We start from the raw sequence: 22,692 nt of genomic DNA on the forward strand, positions 1-22,692 counted from the left end.
AAACAGAGTTGAAACAGACCAAAATAGAACAAGCCATTAAGAACACCGAACTTGAAAGAAAACTATAGGCTGCATTTTTCAACATACGCCATTCGTGATAAAGCTTTCTTACTTTAGGGATTTAAAGGCGTTGCGGGGCCACTTCGAAAAGTGCAAAATTTATTTCAATTAGGCTATCAATCAATCAATAAAATTTATTTACCCTAGGAGCTGACGGAGGCTGACTAGGCCCCTAACAAAACATATGCTAATATGCCGAGAAAATGAATCATAAATTTATATAAAAAGAAAACTTAAATAAATAAATAAATAAATAACTACTAAATTGATTAAAAGAGACATCTAGCTAGCACAGCATTGCGAAAGGCCTGTAGTGTTGCGATTTTTTTTTTACTCGGTCTGGCAGTTGACTCCAGACGTTCGCCGCCCAGTATCTTACGGTCTTCAGTCCATATTTGGTCGTATTGACCTTAGGCAACACAAGCTTATTAATGCCTCTCTCGTGATATTGTCCCTGACACAGAAGAGGTCCTTACGATATACAGGTGCAATGTTACTAAGGCATTTAAATATTATAATAATAAATGTATCTTAGATGCAACGTTCACTTAGCAAATCTATTCTATATATAGTTTGTATGAAATAAAGCCAGGTTAGAAGAACAGTTCAGCACCTGAGATTTTGTTTGCATATCGAGACATTTAGTTTTCTCATTGATGATCATGCGCTAACTTCTCACTACCTGGTATACTTGAACAAGTATCGATAATATGACAAGAAATAACATTTTAATCACTCTTTCGATGTATTGACTACTTTCTTGTTTTCTTTAGATAGACTTTGATTTCTTTATCTTTTATAAGAAAAAAAAGTAGTTAACTTCTGATAGCCCTGTTCTTTAGTTCACAGATTAAACAGTCGTGATAACGATACTACTCTTTTTGGTTCATTTGTTTATTGCTCTAATACATGTAAGTGTTTTATTAAATAAACTCTATAAATTAAGTCAATAAAGAAAGGGAAAAGCTAATATACTTAATAAATTCTAAGTGCACACCTACTGAGTAACGCCACAAGAAAGGTTCTCTAGCATTTTATTTTACATAAAGTAACTCAGAGAAACCGAACCAAATGCTATGCTCTATTTAATTTTATTAGTTTTCAATGACATGGGAATGCAAACAGACCTACCGATCTTGAGTTTTGGAGTTATCTTCGTAAAATTCTTCACCTTTTATTCCCTGAAAGGTGAATAACACCAAGATTAGGTCACACTTGTAGCGCAGTATCAGCCTGGTAAATAATTCATGTATTTTGGTTTTTATCCAATTAGAGTTCTCTTCACTGACAAGCAAAACTTTCCTTAGCTCTTATCTATGATGGCGTACCACTCGTAAAGTTTTGTCCCCTCCCAGTTGGGCGGGTAATGCAATGTGAGATATTACAGAAAATAGAACATTGACTGAGATAAGCGAAAAGTGAAGCCTGTCGAAGCTGGCTGTATCTGTAATGTTTGTTATGGCGAGAACTTTGGTTTTATTGGTTGTATCTGTTGTTTTATGGACTGCGATTTCAGGTAGGTACACTTTATAATTGTTCGCTACCTAGACTCGCAAGTATTTCAAATTATTCCTTTTGAATTATCTTTGATTCTTCTTGACTTCTGTACGAGACCTGATAACATGAATTGTGGTCTCGGAGAACGTGAGATAATGGCATTGTTATCGGTGAATATGGACATTTTGGACGGGTTTGAGCGCTCCAAGGTTCCATATGTGGTCAATAACAGCCATGTTTTTTATTGCTGGTTTTATTTAGTTTGGGAGATCTACCACGGCAAAATTAGAAATGGTTGTTTCATTAGATTTTAAATAAATCGTTATTTACCTTGTAAATCCTAGCGAATTTTTACAAGGTGATAATTTAGTAGCGCGTCTGATTGCAACCTGTTTCCATAAACACTGTCTCAATGGCAGGCTGTTTGTTCTACTGCGAAACCGGCGGGTGGATGTAAATTGCCATTGACAGGCAAGCCGTGATTTTCACGCCTCGATGATGAACACGATTTTCCACTTATTTGCTACAACCTTTCTCGACGCATGCAATAGTTAAAATAAATCTTGATGTAATTCCAACTACAAAACAAATTATTAACGTCGCGTTTTTTGTCAGTAGTGTTTTGTTTTTAAGCAGGGTTATTGTGTAACAAGTGTTATCTAATTGTTCCTTTGCCTTGGGCTAGATGCGCCCGTAAGAGAATCTAGTCTCTGTTGACAAATCATCAGACATAACTTAGTAAAATGTGTTTTAAAAGGTAAATATGGCAATGAAGTTTCGATTTCTGCAGACGATTGGTCGGGTCGGGTTCACATTTTTAGCAAATAAAGTAAACCTATTTTACACGTTTAATCATGAAGTAAGAATTGGTTTCAATTTATTCCATTCGCCGTAGTTACCGCACTAAGGCCCGCACACGTGAAGTGCTTGTTACAGCCATGTTATTTTTGCTTAAGTTAATGAGTAAACGGTACATTATAAATACAAATATAGGACTCCAGTTAAGAGGACTGAGCAAATTTTGATTCGGTAAAATCTACTGGGGAGGCTCGGTGGCCCGATGCACGCTGATCGAGCCGTCGGGGTTCGAGCCCTGGCCGGGATCATTGCAATGTGTTTTTGGGCAAGATACTACACTTTCACAATAGCTCCTTTTACCCAGGTGTTAAATGCTGTGGGGTAGCCTACGATGGACCATCCCATCCAACCGGGGGGGGGGGGGCAGGAAGAAAATATCCAAATGCCGGCCTCGTGGATCACTAAGCTCGAACGCATACTTTCTAAAAAATCCACTGATAACCTACATATAACAGAGATTCCTTCTGAAATTAGAGATGCTTGTGAGGTACAGAGCGTAAATTAAGGGGGCAATATTGCGCAAACCTTGAATAAAAAGCATGTCAACAGAGGTTAAGATACTAGCCAAACTGATGTCTTCTAGACAAAGAGACGACGTTGACAGGTTTTAAAATTTATATAACTGCAAGTGCAGGTTCTGCTTTAGTGGACCATGTTTCATCGAAGGCGAGACTGTCGAATTGGAGTTTCCTTAATTTACATTTTTACCTTATTTTTTGTTTGCTTCTTAGTTCAAAGCTTGCATGCCTAGTATGATAGTCCCTTTTCCATACATTTGGCCGTTTTCATCTATTACAACTACGCATACTCCATGTCATATGTATGTCTTACAGCATGTCTCTGTAAGTTTAACTCTTAAGAATTGTGAAGGTTCGTCTAGATGCATGTTTTATTCTTTTTATCTAAAATCGCCTTGTTGGTCTGCATACATTTTTACAGTTTAATTGAAGAGAATTCCATATGAAACATCTTCGGGATATCACTTAAGGTGGCTTAATACAGTTTTGAGAGGGCAAATCAGTCCATCCTTTAATTCTCTTGTACAATCTCCAGAAAAGTTTTGTCTTTCTCTTATCACTGTTTGTTACATCCCAAAATCATCTAATGCGATATTTGGAAAATAAAAGTGCTAATAAACAGCTTAAATGAACGGCCGAGTGCTTAAGAGGGGACTGGCACTAGTAGTTTAAACGGCGTTTTTCTCAAAATCTACCCGTACGACCCTACCTCAAAATTTTAGAAATAAGAAATTGGCCTTGATTTATCATTCATGCAAAATTATATAAAAATCTGTAAGACAGATTTTCGCAAAATAGGAAAATGTGATATTTTGCCGATTTTTAAAATAGCTCAAAATCTGTCTTACAGATTTTTTCAAAATTTTGGCTGTGGACGTGGTTCACCCCTTAAAATTAATTGTGAAAGTTTCATAATAGGTTGTACGGTAGGTGTTCGACAGAATCTGGATCAAAATCTGGCTTTTACGACCTCCGCAGTGAATCAAATTGCGCGTGCGAGCGCGCGCTAATATGACGCCATGCGTCGCGAGCGATAATGAAAGACAGAATTAGAACTTCTCTGTCGGTTGTTTATCCACCTTTTTTGTCGTATTGTTTTCCGTCCCAGGTTTCAAGACCTATCTGAAAGTATTTTAAAGTTTTCTTTTGTATACAAATTTGGTAAAGCGCGGTAAAACAGATGAAACTCTTTTTCGTTTCTGTTTAGAGTTGCTAGCGCCATTTTAGCCCGCGCGAGCAGTAATGACGTCAGGCAGAAAATCGTAGCGCGCGCCTTTGAGCCGCGAAAAAACTGTATTCAGCCACCTTAAGCGATGACTTCCTAAATTCTTATGGCCTTAATACTTCTTTACCTTATCCTACTAAAATAAACTTATTATTCTTAGCGATTTTTACTTTTTTTATTACTTTTAATGCACATTTTTAATTGTTAAGATTTATACAGCTCATTTTAGCGAATTTTTATCGATTTTATTATATTGTAATTTCAGTAGTTTTTTCCTTATTTTTTTAACATTAGTGTAAAGCGCCTAGAGCAGGCCTGGAAAGGCGCTATAGAAATATTTATTTATTAACGAGAAGGGAGGTATATATATTTTTCAGAGCTTTAAGTCAGAGGTAGTAGTAAGTTAGTATTGAGACTAAAATGTAAAAATATTGGTTAAAAGCAGCTATAGCGATTTGTTGTTTATTTTCAAAGCTGATGAAGTCGAAAATAAAGCGGACGACATGGCTAAAGCTATCGAACAGCAAAACAAAAAGGTTGAAGAGCAAAGTGAAGCTATGGAAAAAGCCATTGACGATAAAGGAAAGCTTGTTGATGACAAAGAAGAGGAGGAGAAATTTGAAAAAGCAAGTGAAAAGATGGATGCAGTAGGAGATGCAGCCGAAAGAAACTTTGATCAAAAAGGTACACCGCATTTGCTCATTTGCAAGATTCCGACTTTCTTACCTGTATAGAAATATTGAAAACAATAATTGTGGATGCGCAGTAACCTAATAATTAGCGTGCTGAATTCGGATCGAGCGGTTCAGGTTTGAGCCCTGACCAGGGTCACTGTGTTGTGTTCTTTACCCTGACAGTGCCTCTTTCCACCCAGGTGTATACAGTTGAACCCCGATAACTCGAACCTTCAAGGGAAATCGAAAAGGTTCGAATTATAAGGAGTTCGACTTATCGAGGGCAAAATTAGTTAGAAAATGAGCTAAATTAGTTAGCAAATAGAAAGTTAGAAAATAAGTTAGAAAATGAGTTAGGAATGGAGCCAGCAAGAGGTTCGAGTTATTGAGGGTTTGAGTTATCGGGATTTTACTGTAAATGAGTATAGGACAATTTAATGCTGGGGGTTAACCCTACGATGGACAGGCATCCTATCCAGGGGGGAGTAAGGAATACTCGTAGTCGCTTTATGCTATGAAAACTGGAGAAAAGTGCCTGCCTGATGGGTCACTAGACTTGAATGCAGACTATTTTATTAAAATACTTAACAACTAGTCACCGAAGTGGAGGTGGCTATTCGCGGCGAGGTAAATATCCACCACTAGTTACCGACACTGAGGTGAATAGTTGTTTTAGTAGATACTAAAACAGTGAGATAATACAGCCCGAAAGAATGATTTTTTGAGATGTTTTTCCCCGCAAAGATTACAAGTTTCTGGCGTGCGTTGTTCGGAGGTGAATAGCAAAGGATATTCGGAGTTTGAGTAGCCAATTAGCGCGCACCAAAAGCGCAAAAAAACAGTTTATCTAGGTGTTAAACGTCTAGTCACTCATGTTCCGGACACACCCAAGTTGCCACAAATTATGCAAGCGAAAACACTCTGTGTTTTAAGACATACTCTTTTAATTAACTCTCCGCAAATCAAAACAGTCAACAATAAATTATCACACCAATATATTACTTTAATGTGCACAATTCTATTTCAGCCAATTTAGCAGATAAAATTGCTGACGAAACAAATACCGCCATTGAAAATCAATCGAAAAAAGTTGAGGCCCTGGGCAATGAGGCAGATGTGACCGAGGATCGTGCCAGTAAACTGGTAGAGAAAATTGGTAAGTGTTGCACACGGTGTATATAAAAGGTAGTGGAATAAAGCATCACTTTTTATAACCCATTTATGTAACTTTAATCTGGACTCGGGAATAGATGTTTTTTTGCGGATATTTTGTCCTAAAGAATCGACTCAGCGGGCAATTAATTTTGGCAGAGAAGACATATAAAACATCAAGGAAAAATGACTGCTTGGTATCCATGGCCATATAGGATCGTTCGAGTTAAAACTGAAACGAGGCATGTAACGAAAACTAGGACGGCGTGTTTTTGAAGATAGCTGCAGGAGAACGTTATAGTATTTCAGTGCATGGCTGCGCGGTTTGTTGATACGACGTTTTGGTCGAATTGAGCGGGAAACCTAGTTTCTACTAAAATAAACAAGAAATATGTGCAAGTTTAAATGAAGTATCCGACTTATCTATTATAATGTAGAGCTAAATATACTACCCATTTTGCTGAAAATCCCTAATACATTACTTTCCCTTTCTAAAGTTTATTATATTTTACTATAACCCCTTGCTCATTCCTGGTAATCTTCTAATTTATTATGTTCTATGTACACTTGTTCCTTGTTTCTCTTCTTGTCAAACTTTTCTACTTTAACGCCACGACAATGTTCTTGACGCCATAACGGAACACGATTTGCAACAATACACGTGACTTCTGACATAACGGAACGTACAATGACGCTTACTTCACGTGACAAAACATCGCAGGCTATACAGAGTATTATCGCATGGTCCGATCTCTTTCACACGGGCAAAACTAAACAGGTTTATATGCAGAGGACACAGTCAATCAAAACGTGGTCGAGAAATTTGACGGTTGTTGTAAAAAGTTGCTAAACAATTCGTACACCGCCATTTATTCGGATTTGCGCACTTATCTGTACGCGCCAGATGTGCAAAAAAATTTCCTTTCACGCACTTCTTCAAACTCGCCAAATAAGATGAAACAATAAGAACTACCGAAAAACTTCCTGACTAATAGTTGACTTCACATCTGAGAATCAGTCAGATTAAATTGAACCAGGAAAAGCAGTTTTTTTACACATGCAAATAATCTCAAAAGCGTACGCGTACAACTAGCGCGCGCACTGTTCTCTTGTCAGATGAATTACGCATGCGTTAACAAAATGATTTCCGGTTTGCAGAAAAAATCTAAATACTTGGCGGTCTTTAATTTGATTCACTTTTTTTCGACGTTATATTTTTCCGACCTGGGTCCGGAACATAACTAAGTATTCATTTGCTTAAATCATTTTTAATAAAAATTTTAAGGACAAATCAATATTTTTAATCTCTCTAAAAAAATTATTTTCCATAATGAAATGAAACCCATACTTACCAAGATACAAAAACAAATAAAGATCATGACACCATGAATGATTTTCTGATAACATGCAAAACATCAAAAATTTTAGACTTTTTCTTTATTGGTCACGTGATCATGGGCGTGGCCCGATGACGTCATATTTACGTTATGGACTGAGTAAAAGATTCAACCATAACTAAACAAGAAAAATTGCTAAAACTATATAACCGTGAATGTCCCTAGCAACGGGTCCAAATATATACGTCAGTGGGCCCTTAAGGGAGAGTGTTCATCACAATGAATTATTTACAAGCGATTCCGTTTCTTGAAGACACAATGTTGCAATCTCGTATTCCGTCGGCGAAAAGAAATTTGTGCTCAAGATGTTCCCTGTGTAATCCAATTTGTATTTCGTGTGTCGTCATCAAGGCAACAAGATCGAAAAGAAAATGAAGGATCACGTGTCGACGGGGAAAGTGAAATCCCGGATGAGCATCTCCTACACAGTCCAAGTCCCCCACGAACCTCCCACTGACCAATTGGTAGAGCGGGCTCAGTACAACAACGACAACGAGATTAAATCGAACACAGAAGAAGAAAAGACATACCCATGGCCCGTGCGTCAAGACGTTCATGGTTACATCCCAGACTTCCATTCGAACCCAGACGAGAGTGCAAGTGACATGAGCCTGAAGCCGTTCAAAGAAGACAACAAGGAAGTCGATCATGATGCTTTGTCGAATGAGGAGTTCATGGAAACACCGGGTTTACGCCGCCACCTTGCAAAAATGTTTTACACTCCTAGTCGCCCCGCTTTTCTTCCTGAAAGGATGCCTTTCGCTCAACGCCCAATCGTCCCACATCGTAAGAGATTTGGCAGGCGCCGACATCACCTGAGGAGATATGGACCACGAATGGGGAAGGTGGGTTTAATTCAACCTACCTCTAAGAGCAGTGATCTGGGTTTGCTTGTGTTACCAAGCGGCGGGCCTAACAAGCTGTCTGAGGACGTAAGGAATCAGTTGGAGGATGACCAGCTGTTAAGGAAGGCGGCTAAACAGGCTTTTAACAATGATGAAGGTAAGTAATTGTGTGGCTTGAGATACAAAGTAACAAACCTCCTCCCCTTGCCCGGTCCTCTGAAAGTTAACTAAACTAAGGGAATTGACTTGAATCAAAAATGTAATAACACCAATCTATACTCGTTCCTCTGTGATCAAGTCCTAATCTCTCTAATCTGTTAATTACCGACCTACGAATTAGAGAAAGATATTAAAAAGCTACTCTGAACAAAATTCCAAGTGTGAAGGTTATAGCTTTAACTCCTTTTTGGAGAAATAGGAAATTTTGCCGAGTGGCTTTTGTCATTAACTGATAAATATCTTTTTTTATAAAATATGTCATCATTTCTTTCCAAATATAGGTTGTGGTTCAATTTTACCCTTGGTAAAATTTAGTATTTTACTTAGTTGTATAGTCATGATCATATATTACCATATACCAAAACAAAGGGAAATGCTAATGCAAATTTGTACCAAGGGAAAAAATTGAACCACGACATAAACATGAACTAGAAAAGATAATTTCTAACCGTTCTCTTTTCTATGTGTTTCTTTAATGCTTTACAACAAAATATATAAGGTGAAAAAGAACAATTTTGATGCCTTCTTCTTCTCGCGCCTTTCTTAATTATAATGTACAGAATATGCAAAACGTTTGTTCTTCTTGTTCCCTCTAACCTTTCAATTGCCATTGAGGCTATTTTAGAAACCTGGTAGCTTTTTATGCCGCATTAGTTTTTTCCCTTGTAATTTTCTATTTTTGCAGTGTTATTTTCCAAGATGCATCTAAACTGATGTTATTGTTGCTTTTGCTTTTTCTCTTGTTGTTGTGTTAGTTTTGTTCTTGTTAACATTGTTGTTATTGTTATTGTTATTTTTGTCTCTATTTTTGTTGCCGTCGTTGCCGTTGTTATTGTTGGCTTTTGGTTTTGGTTTTGTTTTTGTTATTGTTGATAATACTAGTTCTAATGAGGTTAATCTACTCATAGACATGGACATCACGGAAGAAATGAGAAAGAGCGCTGCTGAGGACAACATGGAACGACAGTGGATGAAAATAAACGCCATTGGCAGCCCAGAGCTGTTACTTCACTGGCCGCGCACAAGCAAGAAACTGGGCGCCATTGGTCAACAACAGGTCAGCGTTGTCAGTCCTGGCGAAGTTGATTTGTTACAGACTGAGTACCCAGAATACCCCAAGCCGAAAGCTATGGGAGGTGGCGTCCCAGGGATCATCAGAAGTAAGATTAGCGGGAAACGAAAAGGAGCGTCGTTAAAGAAAAAGAAACAATGACTTACTTGAGGACACAAAGAGAAAATCGGAGAATAGCTTTCAAGTTCTAAACTCTGTTTGTATCAAAATGCCCTTTACGGAAACTTGAATTTATAGATCTGTATATCGAAAACGGTATTATCACCCACCGTATACACCTAAGCTGAAATTTATAATCGTTTTGTTTAAGTGAGGTTTATTGACTTTGTGTAAAGTTCGTACGCCACAGTTTTCCTCCTCCTTGTACAGCATGTGCCACAAGAATGTACTCGTAAACAGCTTTCATTTAAATGGTTTAACTAGAGGCTTTTGTCAAATGACTTGAACTCGTATAATATAACAAACATCCATAAGAATGTAATGATTATACGTTTCGTTTAAATGATCGCATATTAGAGTATTTATCCATAAAATAAAACGTTTAACCACCTTTGATATACTTACTAAAACGTGACAGAAGTTTGTATTACTACCAAAACCTTTATCAACTTTCTTTTATCAAATTTAATAATAATAATAATAATATTTAATACTTATATTGCGCTTTTTCTATAAAAATATTCAAAAGCGCATACAATAATTATTATTAAACTAAATTAAAAAAGTACACAGTAAAAATGAATTTCACCTTAACAACAAGAGAAACAACAATAATTTTCTTTGGTTTGTCCCAATAAAACTATAAAAAACCATATCATACAATTACACGCAAAATTCCGGAAGGTTTAACCTACAGTGTCCGAATGGTTAGCACGTTAGAGTTCGGATCGAGCTGTCCGGGCTTGAGCCCTGCCGAGGAATTCCTTCTTTCAGAGGCCGCGATTCGTCTAGTCAGCTTAACAAATCGCGACCTCTGGCCCGTTCCAATTTAGAGTACTCATTTTCAATTGTCTGCCAGTTTCCCGGAAACAATCTTGTCCCCAGAGCCCCATTGACCACCGTTCAAGAGGGACGCGGGCTCTAGGAATGAGATTGGAATGGAAATGAAAATGGGAACTCTGTGCGCATGCTCAGTGACCAGCCAGGTCGTGTAACTTGGTGCTGAACAAAAGTTCCGCAGCTGCTGTAGACGCGCCAGAATGCTAGCTCTCCCAGAACCTACTCCACCCCTGCGCCGTTTCCTCTACAGCAATTCAATTCAATCGACAAGGTTTTTCACACTACATGTAATTTGTATACTACTATAAATGCTGCTGCCATCGCTACTGGTAAAGCACTACAATCACTTTCTTGATTTCGTATAGTGTGATCGTCCGGGTGAAAGTAGTTCTGAAAAGAACTGTTGTTGGTGACTGACGTTTCGACAACTTGAGCGGAAGTCTCAAGTGAAAAGTCGTCGATCGCTCGACAACAACTTTTCAATTGACTCTGAAGATGAATTCTGCTCAGGTCGTCGAAACGTCAGTCACCAACAGTTCTTTTCAGAGGATCACACCATACGAACTACTGATACTCCTGGCTTTAAACCATTTACTGCATCACTTTCTTTGTTACCAAGACAACGCACAGAATGCAGCAAAAACTACAAGGACAAGATGGAAACACTGAAATATAGTAACAACTGGTATCACAATTTTACTATCAACATCACGACATCTTAATTTTCCTTGACTTCTTCTGAGGACATATATAAATTATTTCTCTTTCATTTTTCCTTTCTTCCTACCACTTAGCTCATCTTCAACTTACTCGTTTGTCTCGCTAATTTTCATTTTTTCTTGCACGGAAATTTCACTGTTTTCTCAAGCAGGACTAACAAATCAAGTCGCCGATCCCACAAAAAGGACTAGTGACATGATTGAGCCTAGTAAAGTGGTCGTATTTCCTGACTCGGCGGTCCGTGGAACCGATACAAGAAATATGCAGATCAAGGAATTTCATCCTAAAGATGGCAAAGGAAAATGGCTGGCAGTTCACATTCCTGACCGCATGACCTATCCGCGAAAAAATGTGAAAATAATTGCTTCGAAAAAAGTTGCAGATGAATTGCACAGAGTTGTCGGGCCAAACAAGGATACCCTTGCAAAAGAGATTCAGACTATACTAGGTGTCGACGAAGAAACATTGCAGAGAATGATCGCTAAAGGGCAACAAAATGATGAGATGAGTAAGGAAGGCGATGATGATGATGACGATGACAGTGAGGAGGATGACGATGACGATGATGATAATGATAATGATAATGATAATGATGACGACGAGAATGATGAAGGAGAATCTCCTGGTGATGAAGAATTCAACGATGGGAAAATATCGGAAATGTGCGATTCCAAGTCAGTGGAGGATAAAAATGACAAACTAACTGATCTGTTAGCTATCAAAAATCGTCATACAAAAGCGTGTAAAACGCTTCGGAAACACAAGAAAAAGGTACAAGATGGGTCTGGAGTGGACACAGGAATCGATGATGAAGATGAAGACGATCCTAAAGTTCACGTTGAACAACCAGAGGGGTTTGAACTTCGATGGGAGGACATTCTCAACAACTTCAAGCATTTCAACCTTAAAAGACGAAAGAAAATTTGCAGGCTATTTGGCCTCCAAAGCGAAAGATGTCACAAAGCGAAGAAACGAAGGCATGGCTTTAAGCGAAAGCTAAAACATTACCTTCTTCGCATGCTAAGAAAATTCTTGAAAAATAACAGAAATGAATTTCAAGATTATTTGAGCAACAAACTCAAGGATGCCCTGGCAGGGAGACTTAAGCCAGCGGACGATGGCCTTTTGCATATTTATTCAAAAAATTCAGGAAATATGAACATGGAAGATTTCTTAAAGGATCTGAATGATGACTTAAAGCCTCGTCTTGATGCTAATGTTCCAGCTCTGCCCCAGTCTTCCACCAACCAGGATCCCCTCACCATGGATGATAATACAGTCGGTGGTGGCGTGTTCCAAGTGACTCCACAGATGAATAAATTAGCAGAGAACGAGGGTCAGGAGCCTCCATCTGATGCTGTCACAGCGCTCAATAACATCATACACCCTCTTCTGAATGATCAAGATAATAAAATGGATGAAAAGCTTCAAACCAAAATTCTTCAAGAGGAGTTGGGTAAGTCCTTTTGCCCCCAAGGGTAGGTGGGCTGGAAAAAAAATGAGTGACATGCGTGTAAGATTGTGTAAGATTGTTCTGAATATCGTATGAAATTCAATATTTCGGTACATTTGGAGTCCATAAACTCTCTTCGAAGAGCTATATTTGGTAGGATTTATTTTGGGATCATTTGCTTTTCCTGAAGCCTGATATGAGATTTGGGGTATTTTGAAAGTTTGCTAAGTACGTCAATGGACCCAATGCAAATATGGCCGCCGTTAATTTTTGGACCCCAGGGTGTTGAAGAAAAATTTGTCAACACAATTAGACTACTTTACCTAAAAAATCAAGTCAAAGTAAATCAGCGTATGGAGTTTTAAGGCTATGTACCTATCTAATGGTAAGTTACAGGGACAAAAAAAACTTACAGGGACATTTACATGATCAAAAACATGAAAACGAGGCTAAGCAGGCTAGGGTGGCGTTTTCCAACATTGTCAAAACACTGAAACTTCTCAGAAAAGCAAATTGTTCCATTTATTTTGAATAGCTTGCATCAGCGTTTTAAGAAACTTGGCCAAACATAATGTCTATTTTCTTCTTATAATCAAGGCTTGTTTCTACTTGTTTATAACTAACTCTAATCTGTCAAGGCCCTAAATACTTTACTTTCCCGCCTGAACAAGGAAAGAAAAATATTTTCTTTCTTTAAACCTAAAACTCGTTGTTCTGTTCTCAGGCCACGTCAATGCAGAACAGCAAGAACAAGAGCGAGAAAAAGCCAAAGATGCTTCGATTAACGACCGTCTGATGTACATGTTCCAGCTACAAAACCTTGCCAGCCACAAACCCGCGACGCCAGCAAACGGGGAGATTGGGGGCCAGCCAATCAGTGTAGTGAACCCGCACCAGGTCTCTCTCATGCAGATGGACCTCCCGGACAAGAACCCGGATATTCCGCTACTGGGTTCCAGGCTTTCAAAGCCTTCCGTTGCGCGGGCGAAAACGCGTAAACGTGTTCCTTTTGTCAGGAAACCAGTTTTATCTGTCATGAAACCAGTTTTGCCTTTTCGAAAGAGAGTTCTTCCCTTTAGGATTCCACGGCCTAGACCGAGGTTGGTTGGGACTTTCAGAATTAAAAATCCAACTTTGAGACCGACAATGATGAGGTTTTGGAAGAGAAGCTATGGAATCAATAAGAAACTAACAGAAAAGAAGGTCAAATACTTAAGGCGGATGGCCAGAAAGAGGTCAAAAAGAAAATCATTTTAAATATCACACTAGGTTCATTATTTCGAACGACAGATACATCTGAAAGACTGGGCGCCAGCTTAGCGCGCTTTGATATCTGGGACTGTTTTCGTAAAGAACAAAGATGTCGTCCGTTCTGGAATTAAATATTACTCCAGAACAACAGATAAACCCATTGAATCGTTGTGTGTCAGTTTGTATTTAGAGGAAAACAAATCTGAACTACAGTGTTATCGGATTTTGAAGAGAATTGAGCTGGGTGAAAAAAAAATGAATTTCATTTTCCAGTGTCGAGGTCGAAGCACTGTTGGCTATTTGAATTTTTGGTGTCAGAACCAAACGATCCCAGAAGGCTTCGCGGGAGGAGTTCTTGACGTCATTGTACACCAATGCTTACATATACATACACAAACGTTATAAACAACAATTTTGTAAGATAGGTTTATTTGCTAAGATTTACTTTAAAATACCAAAAATTAACAAATCATAAATGGATAAATCATTGAATGGTGATAAATGGAGATGATAAATGGATAAATCATTGAATCATGGGAACGTCACTCTCGGAAATTAAAACACGTTTTTTAGTTTTGTTTACTTCGTTAAGAAGGATGCTAAATGAGTAAAATGGAAGAGAAGATAAGTCGACATACTCTAGATCTGATCTCTGAACTTTTTAAAAGCAGATGTGGACGACAAATGGTCGAAAGGAACAATAGTTCAAACGCTCCGCATTTTTTAAGATAATAATAAAATAGTCCTCTTCCAGCAAGTGAAATTGATTTTTTTTTCTTATATCACAGTAGTTATCTTTTTCTGTCGTAGCGCAATCATCACTGCAGGGCTGTACCTGGCAAGAGGCAAGACGAGGCACTTGCCTCGTCTAGATTTACACCAAAAATTTGGTAAATTATTCACAGTTGAACGAGATTGACATTTCAGAAGAAATACCTTGTAAAAATCCTTAAAATAGCGTTTGTGCATCTAGATTTCAATTTTTTGGGGGGGAGGGACGCCCCCAGACCTCCCCCCCCTGGCGATTTCGGCGATCCCTGATCTTGCCTCGTATATGCTAAAAGTCTGGTTACGGTCTCGCTGTGTCACGATTGCGCTCATACAAAATAATCATGTATCGTTAAAGTTTTTTTTTTTTGCGACAACGGATATTTAAATTTAAAAAATATATATATGCGCGGGTTGTTTTTGAGAGACCTGTTGGCTTTTGTTTGTCTACGTTCGCTTTATAGCTATTTTTGTCTATTTCCCTCAGAGTCTCGGAGCAAAGTGGGAATTTTTGTTAAAATTTAAATAAGCTATAATGGCGCGCGAGTCCGCAATGCCATGCTGCTGTTTACTGAAGGTCCTAGATTTGAAGCCAGAGACCCCAGACTCGTACCCAGTCGCTATTTTCGTGTTTTTATTATTTTTTTTTTTTTGGGGGGGGGGGGGGTGAGAGAAGATTTGGTACGAAGATGGACTGAGGCGCGCCGCAGGGTGTCATGGGAAAGGTTCCCCCGCGCTCCACTCGATCCAGACCGCTCTCGCTTTGAAACAATTAAAAAGTGACTGGGCACGAGTCTGCAGAGATCCTGCTTTCCGAACACTAGCAGGGGTCGTAACAATGCGCGCAGTCCTTTGTTTTGAAACTATAGCTATGCAAATATTGCCAAAACTACAAAAAAGTACAAAACAGCGAGAGATAGAGTAACAATAACGCTTCTCGCTTCATGTAAATTTGTTTAAAATGCAACTCGCCTTTACAAGCAGAAGGGAGTAAAGCAAGGGAGAAAACTATTGCCATAGTTCATGACACACCCCGCTTGAGTTTTCCGACACTTTCTCCTTGCGCTATAAAAGAACTGAAGAAAGGAAATTGTAAGGAAAAAGATGTTATTTCAAATGAAACATTTGTATACTCTAACTCGTGAAATCCTTACCCCTTTTTATATCTTAAGCCTGAAAAATTAAGATACCTCTTTCGGGCGGAGCCTCCCCGTATAGTTCACTATAAATAGTCACCCCGGAGCAGTGTTATCTCTAAGGCCCCGTCCACACTGACTGAGAAAGGGCTTTTTGAAAAGATATTAGTATTGTGCATGGAGGCATGAATTTTTGTTTAGAAGAATTGGAGCAAACGATTTTAGAATTCATGTCGACTTCGTTAAAAATGTGTGGTCTTGGAGGCTTAAATGTTTTTTTTTGGAGCAAACGACGTTAGGTCTCACGTCGACACCGATAACAATGTGTGTACTGATTAAAGATCAAACTAAACATTTCTTTGTCAGTTTGATATCATATCTTTACAAAGTTTGATATTGAAATAATCTGACATTCTCTGGCGCATGGCGAAAATCTTACTTGTGGTCAGATGGGCTGCAAAAGGCGGAGACAAGCGTGTGGAATGCCAAAAACCAACAGGTTAAGCAACAAGTCCCTCCTACAAAACTTATTTCTAACAAATGACCTTATCATCTTGTTCATTTCGCATAACAGGGGAAGGTTTCGTTTTCAGCCTTTTCCCAGAAAAGATGGCGTAATTTTAAGCCCGATAATTTTCCTCTGGTAGTTTTACAATGAGGGTAAGTATTTCATTATGTAGTTTTCATTTTGTTTAATGCGCAGACTAACTCTTCTTTGAAGAAACGTAGTCTAGCGAACCGGGTTAACCAAAATACTTATCTACTTACCTAGGCTTTCAAATTTTTCCGCTTTTATTTCGCTTCTTCGTCGCCTTCCCTGCCTTCCAGATAACACAAGAACAATTCAAAATCTACTCTTGTAACTTCATCTGAATTTATTTACGAAAGCAAGGATAAGCATTTGTCCTGAAGTTGGTTTCTTTCTTTGTCAGTTTCAAAGGGCACTCCCTGAACCCTCTAAATAAAATCATTTGCACATACCAGGTTCTCCCGCAGGAAATTTGTCACAACAAGGCGTTATGCTTAAACAATAAATCAACCAAGAAAAGTTACCATTTATGTTATACCTTCACAACAACAACTCGATCGTTTTTTGATTTAATCAAAGGTAATTTATCACCCTGTACCTCTGTTGTTTTAAATCCAAACTTAAATTGTTGCTTTCAATGTGTGTATGCTTTTGTAAATAACTTACATCTAGTTCTGTTTTCCTTTCTCTATTGCCGATTTATGCCAATTATTAAACTTTGTGCTGTGTTGCAATTTTAGAAGTTGTCACTGTATCTTTTATGTGAAAATTGCCAATCATATTACAGGATTTGTTGGAAATATTTTCTTCTGAATTTCCAATTCTTCACTAACAAAACAAGAGTAAATGTTTATCACGTTGAAAAACGTGGAACATTTTAACGTTATATAAAGTTCAGATTTCTGTGTTAAAATGTCAAAACGGTTTACATCCAAATTAAAAATTAGTTTAAATCTGCACGAAACACAAATCTTGCGCGAGCGTAGAACTTTCCTAATTAAACATTTATATTGCTTGAGCAAAAGTTTATTTTGCAATAGACACTTAAAGAGTTAGTCTTATTGTTGAAGAAAAATGTGTTAATATACTGATTTTGTGCATGGTCATGGTTTTCTCAAAACATTATATTTTTTATTTGCAGTGAAAGAAAAAGAGATTTAGTTCATGAGAACATGGCGCTCAAAATGTTACTGATGATCCTTGCATCATTTTGTCTCGGTGAGTATCTTTGTATGCCGTCCAAGATTCACTTAGAATGAAAAGAGCTCTTCAAGCTAGGAAGTACATAGAATCGAGAGAACTCATTTTGACTTGAATAGTCTTGGAAGAATCTTATTTGCTGAAATGGTTTCTTCGGTCAGTGACACAGGTTACGTGGAAAAATTCCAGAGTTTGCCTCCAGCAGCATGGACGAACACGTGACCTTCTGCGCACGCGGAGAGTCATGGGTTCGGCTCGTAACTGGTGTTCTACCAAGCTACTTTAAATACCACAATTTCTTTCCAAACTGGTTTTTATTGAGCTCATGCTAATACTGCCTTTTTTTAAAACTCTTAGCTGTGGCGGGACAAGAAAACGAGCGCAAGAATATCAAAATGCTATTCGTTCCAGCAAACGTTATGAAAGCACTGCGGAACAACCTTACAACGAAAGACTTGCCCCCAGGCTTACCAGGTCAAGGCACTCAGCGCTGGACCCCAGTCCGCCTCCCAGGCGACAAGACTCACACGTTTGAAATTCGCATCAATCCTCGCACAGCGCACAAGTTAAACATGAACTTTCAACATTTCAGAGTTGGTCGCGGCCATGGGCTGCTTTTGGAGTTGAAAAACGTTTCCCTTTCAACAAAAGGGAAGACAGTGTTGGATAGGCTGGTCGAATTTTATAAGAACTGTGGAAGTGGGAGAAATCCCCGTATAGGCATGCATATGATGCATAGCATACGACACCCCCACACCACCCTACACCATTCGCTTTTGCTACCCGGCGACGTTCCGTTGCTGAAGCGTATTCAGCACGCGCTTGAGCGTTTTTTCCCTAAGCGTCACGACGGAACCGTGGACGTTTTCCAACACAAGGATTCGAGCGGCGCCGTCCATTTTCTTCCATTTGATGAGGTCCGAAGAGAGGTGAACAATCTCATAAAACGTACATTAGTTAAGAGAGACTGTGTAAAGATAAGCACCGATGCGTTGACGCGAGCCCTCGATGCGTTCAGAAGGCAACACAATAACGACACAACAACAACATCGATTGACAACGAAACCCTCGACGAAAATAGCGAAGCTGAGAGCGATAACAGCGAAGAAAATCGTGAGCCGGATAGTGACAATGAAAGTGAAGAAAAGGACCAAGTTCTTTCCTTTTCTCGTGGTCTGGATTCCCTAAACCCGCACCCAGTCAACAAAGTGAATCTTACTTCATCTTCTGCCATGAACGTACCAAGCGATGCGGCAGCAACTAAAATAGTTTCTGCTCTCGCCGATCTTAGGAAAGAAATCAGTGATTTAACGAGTGGTTTCAAAAAGAAAGTAAGCCAAACCATTCCCAAAGACAGTGACAGTATCAGTGTTGGTACGGATGATGATAATGCTGGTTCTAATACAAACATTGTTAAGAACATAAGCAGCGACAATAACGATACTAAAGATGGTAAAAATACCAACCTTGCAAGCTTTGATATAAGTGATGTAAAAAACAGGCGAAAAAAGATGAGTAGCGATGATGGTGACGAGGTAGGCAGGAAAAACAACAACTTTAACAACAACAACAACAACAACAACAACAACAAAAGCATAAGCAAAAATAACAATGGAATCGCATTAGCTTTGAAACTCAAAAATATTGAAGAGGATTTGAAAACTGAACTGGGAAAAGACTTATTGAAGCATAATAAGAATGTTTCGAAAATTGCTGCTAACTATAAATCTGTTAACGGTTCCAGCGGAAGTGAAGAACACAAGAATGTGAAAATTAGCAGTACGAGGCCCGTCAATCAAGCTTTCAATCAAGTTGTCAATCATTTACAGCGAGTCAAGGCTGCGAAGGAAGTGAAAGTTAAGGAGAAATTTGCGGACGCAAATTACTCTGATGAAACGAAAAAGATAAACAAACAGGTTAGATTCAAAGGTAGAAAAGAAAGAGCGCGACATAGGAGCAAACACATAGGGCGTTTTAAGGACAAGAAACATAGAAAGCGTCCCTCGGTTGTGTTTCACTATAAACCAAAATCATTGAGACTAAAGCTACCCTACAAAGGTGGAAAATACGTAAAGGCAGATGAAGATGACGATGAAGAATTCGAAGAGGGTTATCCCAAGCACAGAGGTAAAGGAAGGCTTATTCAATATATTCACATGCGAAGACGGCATCCAAAAATTAAAGAAGTGTTGCTCCCAGACGACGAGGAAGAGTCGGAAGGCTACAGGCAAAGAAATTTTGACGACTCCGCAGTAGAAGCCGGCGAAGACGAAAACAATATGAAAGTTCGGTTGTTAAAAAAATTACGTTGGCTCCGACTTCATGGCCGTGTTCCAAAAATCCGCAGTCGTAAAAGCCCGAAGCTTCGTGTGGTTGTATATGACGATGATGAAGAGGAAAAAGAACCGCATCATGACAGCTGGCGCAGCAAAGAGTCCGACGAGTTGGCGGAAAAAGTCGAGAAAGTTCACGAAGACGACAGCGAGGCCGATTCGGAGTCGGAGTTGGAATCGGAGTCGGAAACCGAGCCGGAGCCGACGGCGCACCGCTCGGAGCCCTTTGTTATGGACGATGAGAACACTCAACAATACAATCAAGGAGAGATGAGTAATTCTAGCTCGGATAGTGATTCTGAGTCCGACACGCAATACCTGTCAGATAGTATTGGGGATGACAGCAGCCATCTTGGACGCAGCGATAGTGGTGCGGACGTGCCTGACTTAGAACCCTATTTAAAGAAACATTACGGTAAGTTATCGGGATCGAATCAATGGTTGTTCGGGTGTAGTTCGGGTGTTTTCCGAGTACGCGCGAATAAGGTAGTCGCATCTGAATTAAGGATAACAAAGATTTATCTTCGCGCTTTGATTGGCTACAAAATAATTTACTTATTTTTTAACTAATTAGCACTGCCTTACTGCCCGCGCACAACTCTGGTTATGAGTAGACTGAAGCTGGCTTACATTGTGTAAATGGGCGGCTCATCCTTGGTGTAAGAACCTGTGAAACTCACCAGTGATGTAAAACAAAGAATGACCAAGACAACAAAGAACCTCGAAACAATATAAGAGAGAAGGAAAACAGTAGCTCCAAAACAAAGACAAAATTCACAAGTTCTTACACCGAGGACGGGAAAACCTCTAAAGCTACTAATTTAGGTTTCTAGAAACCTTGTTCCCAGGGTCTTATTGGCTCCAAACTGAACGGTACTCCAGAACATCATATTTTGAATCCAACGCACTAAAAGCGGGATTTTGGAAAACAGTTTCTTGCCATGCTATTTATCCCCTTTCAATTCCAACATGGCGGCTCCTCTGTTGCCAGGTAGCCGCCATCTTGGCTTAGAAAGCCGGGACGATCTTGGGACGACATTGAATCTAATTTGCTTTGTTTTGCATTTAGAAGATGAAGAAGATGAAGAAAACGAAGAAATAAAAATGTACAATGACCAAGATGGAATCGATGCACGGAAGTTAAGCGACTCGATGGACAAAAGCAAGACGCCAAAAGAAGACGATACGATTCTCGACGAGAAAACAAACAAACTAGACGACAGTGATGGCGAACAACCTGGGAAAATACATATTCACAAAATTCCTTTTAAAATCCAAGAGGATTCGGACGGAGTGGATACCAGTCTCTTGAAAGAGCAGCCACACAATGCACTTGGATTGCAACAAGTTTTGTCGCACGAGCCCGATGAATCATCTATGGCTTCTCCCGAAATGCCATCCTTCGCTTCTCCCGAAATGTCATCTATGGCGCCCTCGCAAATGTCATCCATGGTATCTCAGCCGGTTCCCATGGCACCAGGCTCTTTGACACCCAATCAGAACGCCATGGATATGTCACCAAATATGGTTATGCCGCCCGAGCAATCGACGATGATTCCCGCCGCAGCAGAGCTGCCTCAAGTTGAAGGCGGTTCGCAGATGGCAAGGCCCAATGTTGCTGCTTTTACAGGCGTCAATTATCAGCCCAGTGTGACCACACAAGTAAACAGTATGAACCTTCAGACGCCGTTTCCGCAGGTCAGCAGTATGATGCCTATGCAGCCCGTCATGCAACCGGGGCAGATGAGAGCAGTAATTTCTCGCCGGGAGAAATCGGCGCCGAAAAGTCGTGGAACAAAGAAACATTCGCGGGGCTTGAAAAAAGGAAATAAACGTGTTAAACTCACTCGTAAAAAATCTCGACAGCCTAAATAATGTGCCAGAATACGTTTACTTGTAGTGTTAGGTTGTATACATCAATACAGTGTAACAGTTCGATTAGGTTTCCAGTTCTTAGCCCAAAACCCGGGCAAGACGTATCTCTTACCTGGGATTTGCGCTTAAGGCGGGAAATGTCTTCTCCGCGACGTAACGTGTACAGAGCAGTATTCTGTGTTGTATCTAAATGGTTAAAGAATTTAATATACATATAAAACAAACAGCGTTATTGGAGGAAACAACGCAAGCATACTGAACTCTTTTAAACTAGTCAGGAACAAAACTAGTAATCGTAATTTGCCCCACTCGCGTTTTACCGCGCTTGGCACCTGTTGGGGTTCGATTCTGATTGGTTCTTGCGTTATTTACGTTAGTTGTGATTTGCCAAATGCAATTAAATATAAAGATATGTAGAGAAAGACATGCGTTGAATCTTTGTAGATAGAATTATAATGCTCTTTACCCAGGGAATATTAATTTCAGTTAATTTTCCGGCTGGGAACAATAACATACATGCTCGTTGGAAGCGAGTATTCTTAGTATCAGGATTTACATGCTCGTTGGAAGCGAGTATTCTTAGTATCAGGATACGCATTCCCGGTTACGCCTAGTTCCTGTTTTCAGACACGGTGTTTCCACTAGCGTTTTGTGCTCATTATATGTTGGGAAGCGTCGCTGGTTGTATTATGAATAATCCGAGCTATTCAACACAAATAACAACGTTGATCCTGGAAATGAAACAAATGTTGTATTTAAATGATTTGAGCAATGTATAAGGGCAATGTTACTTGGGAAAAAATCTAAGTCAGAACGAAGAGGATTAAGAGATTGAAACTTCCCTCAGTTGAAACATGAGTTTAGCTAAGCTTTTCTTGCAAAAGTAAATGTATGTGTTTTATTTAATATGC

At 39.3% G+C, this 22,692-nt stretch overlaps 2 protein-coding genes across 3 annotated transcripts; both read left to right on the forward strand.

Annotated features, from left to right (window-relative positions):
- Positions 1-1,383: 1,383 nt before the first annotated feature.
- On the forward strand, positions 1,384-14,476 carry LOC144629489 (uncharacterized). Of its 2 annotated transcripts, none has more exons than XM_078487705.1 (5): positions 1,384-1,576; positions 4,633-4,842; positions 5,860-5,988; positions 11,385-12,692; positions 13,414-14,476. In XM_078487705.1, the coding sequence occupies exons 1-5, from the start codon at positions 1,510-1,512 to the stop codon at positions 13,944-13,946; spliced, it is 2,247 nt and encodes a 748-aa protein (XP_078343831.1). In that variant the 5' UTR covers positions 1,384-1,509; the 3' UTR covers positions 13,947-14,476. The 2 variants fall into 2 exon arrangements, with proteins under 2 accessions (XP_078343831.1, XP_078343832.1); XM_078487706.1 differs by having other exon boundaries at positions 11,388-12,692.
- A 1,964-nt stretch (positions 14,477-16,440) lies between these two features.
- LOC144630187 (uncharacterized) lies at positions 16,441-21,781 on the forward strand. Its single transcript, XM_078488492.1, has 4 exons — positions 16,441-16,504; positions 17,515-17,591; positions 17,931-20,321; positions 20,976-21,781. The coding sequence occupies exons 2-4, from the start codon at positions 17,546-17,548 to the stop codon at positions 21,779-21,781; spliced, it is 3,243 nt and encodes a 1,080-aa protein (XP_078344618.1). The 5' UTR covers positions 16,441-16,504; positions 17,515-17,545.
- Positions 21,782-22,692: the final 911 nt, after the last annotated feature.

This window comes from Oculina patagonica, chromosome 11 (assembly GCF_052425735.1).
Source record: "Oculina patagonica isolate OP01 chromosome 11, crgOcupat, whole genome shotgun sequence".
Taxonomy (NCBI): domain Eukaryota; kingdom Metazoa; phylum Cnidaria; class Anthozoa; order Scleractinia; family Oculinidae; genus Oculina; species Oculina patagonica.

Coding starts and splice junctions, on each gene's coding strand:
- LOC144630187 (XM_078488492.1), top strand. CDS start 17,546: ATGGCGCTCAAAATGTTACTGATGATCCTTGCATCATTTTGTCTCG. Junction 17,592..17,930: donor CCTTGCATCATTTTGTCTCG/GTGAGTATCTTT, acceptor TAAAACTCTTAG/CTGTGGCGGGACAAGAAAAC. Junction 20,322..20,975: donor CTATTTAAAGAAACATTACG/GTAAGTTATCGG, acceptor TTTTGCATTTAG/AAGATGAAGAAGATGAAGAA.
- LOC144629489 (XM_078487705.1), top strand. CDS start 1,510: ATGTTTGTTATGGCGAGAACTTTGGTTTTATTGGTTGTATCTGTTGTT. Junction 4,843..5,859: donor AAGAAACTTTGATCAAAAAG/GTACACCGCATT, acceptor ATTCTATTTCAG/CCAATTTAGCAGATAAAATT. Junction 12,693..13,413: donor AATTCTTCAAGAGGAGTTGG/GTAAGTCCTTTT, acceptor TTCTGTTCTCAG/GCCACGTCAATGCAGAACAG.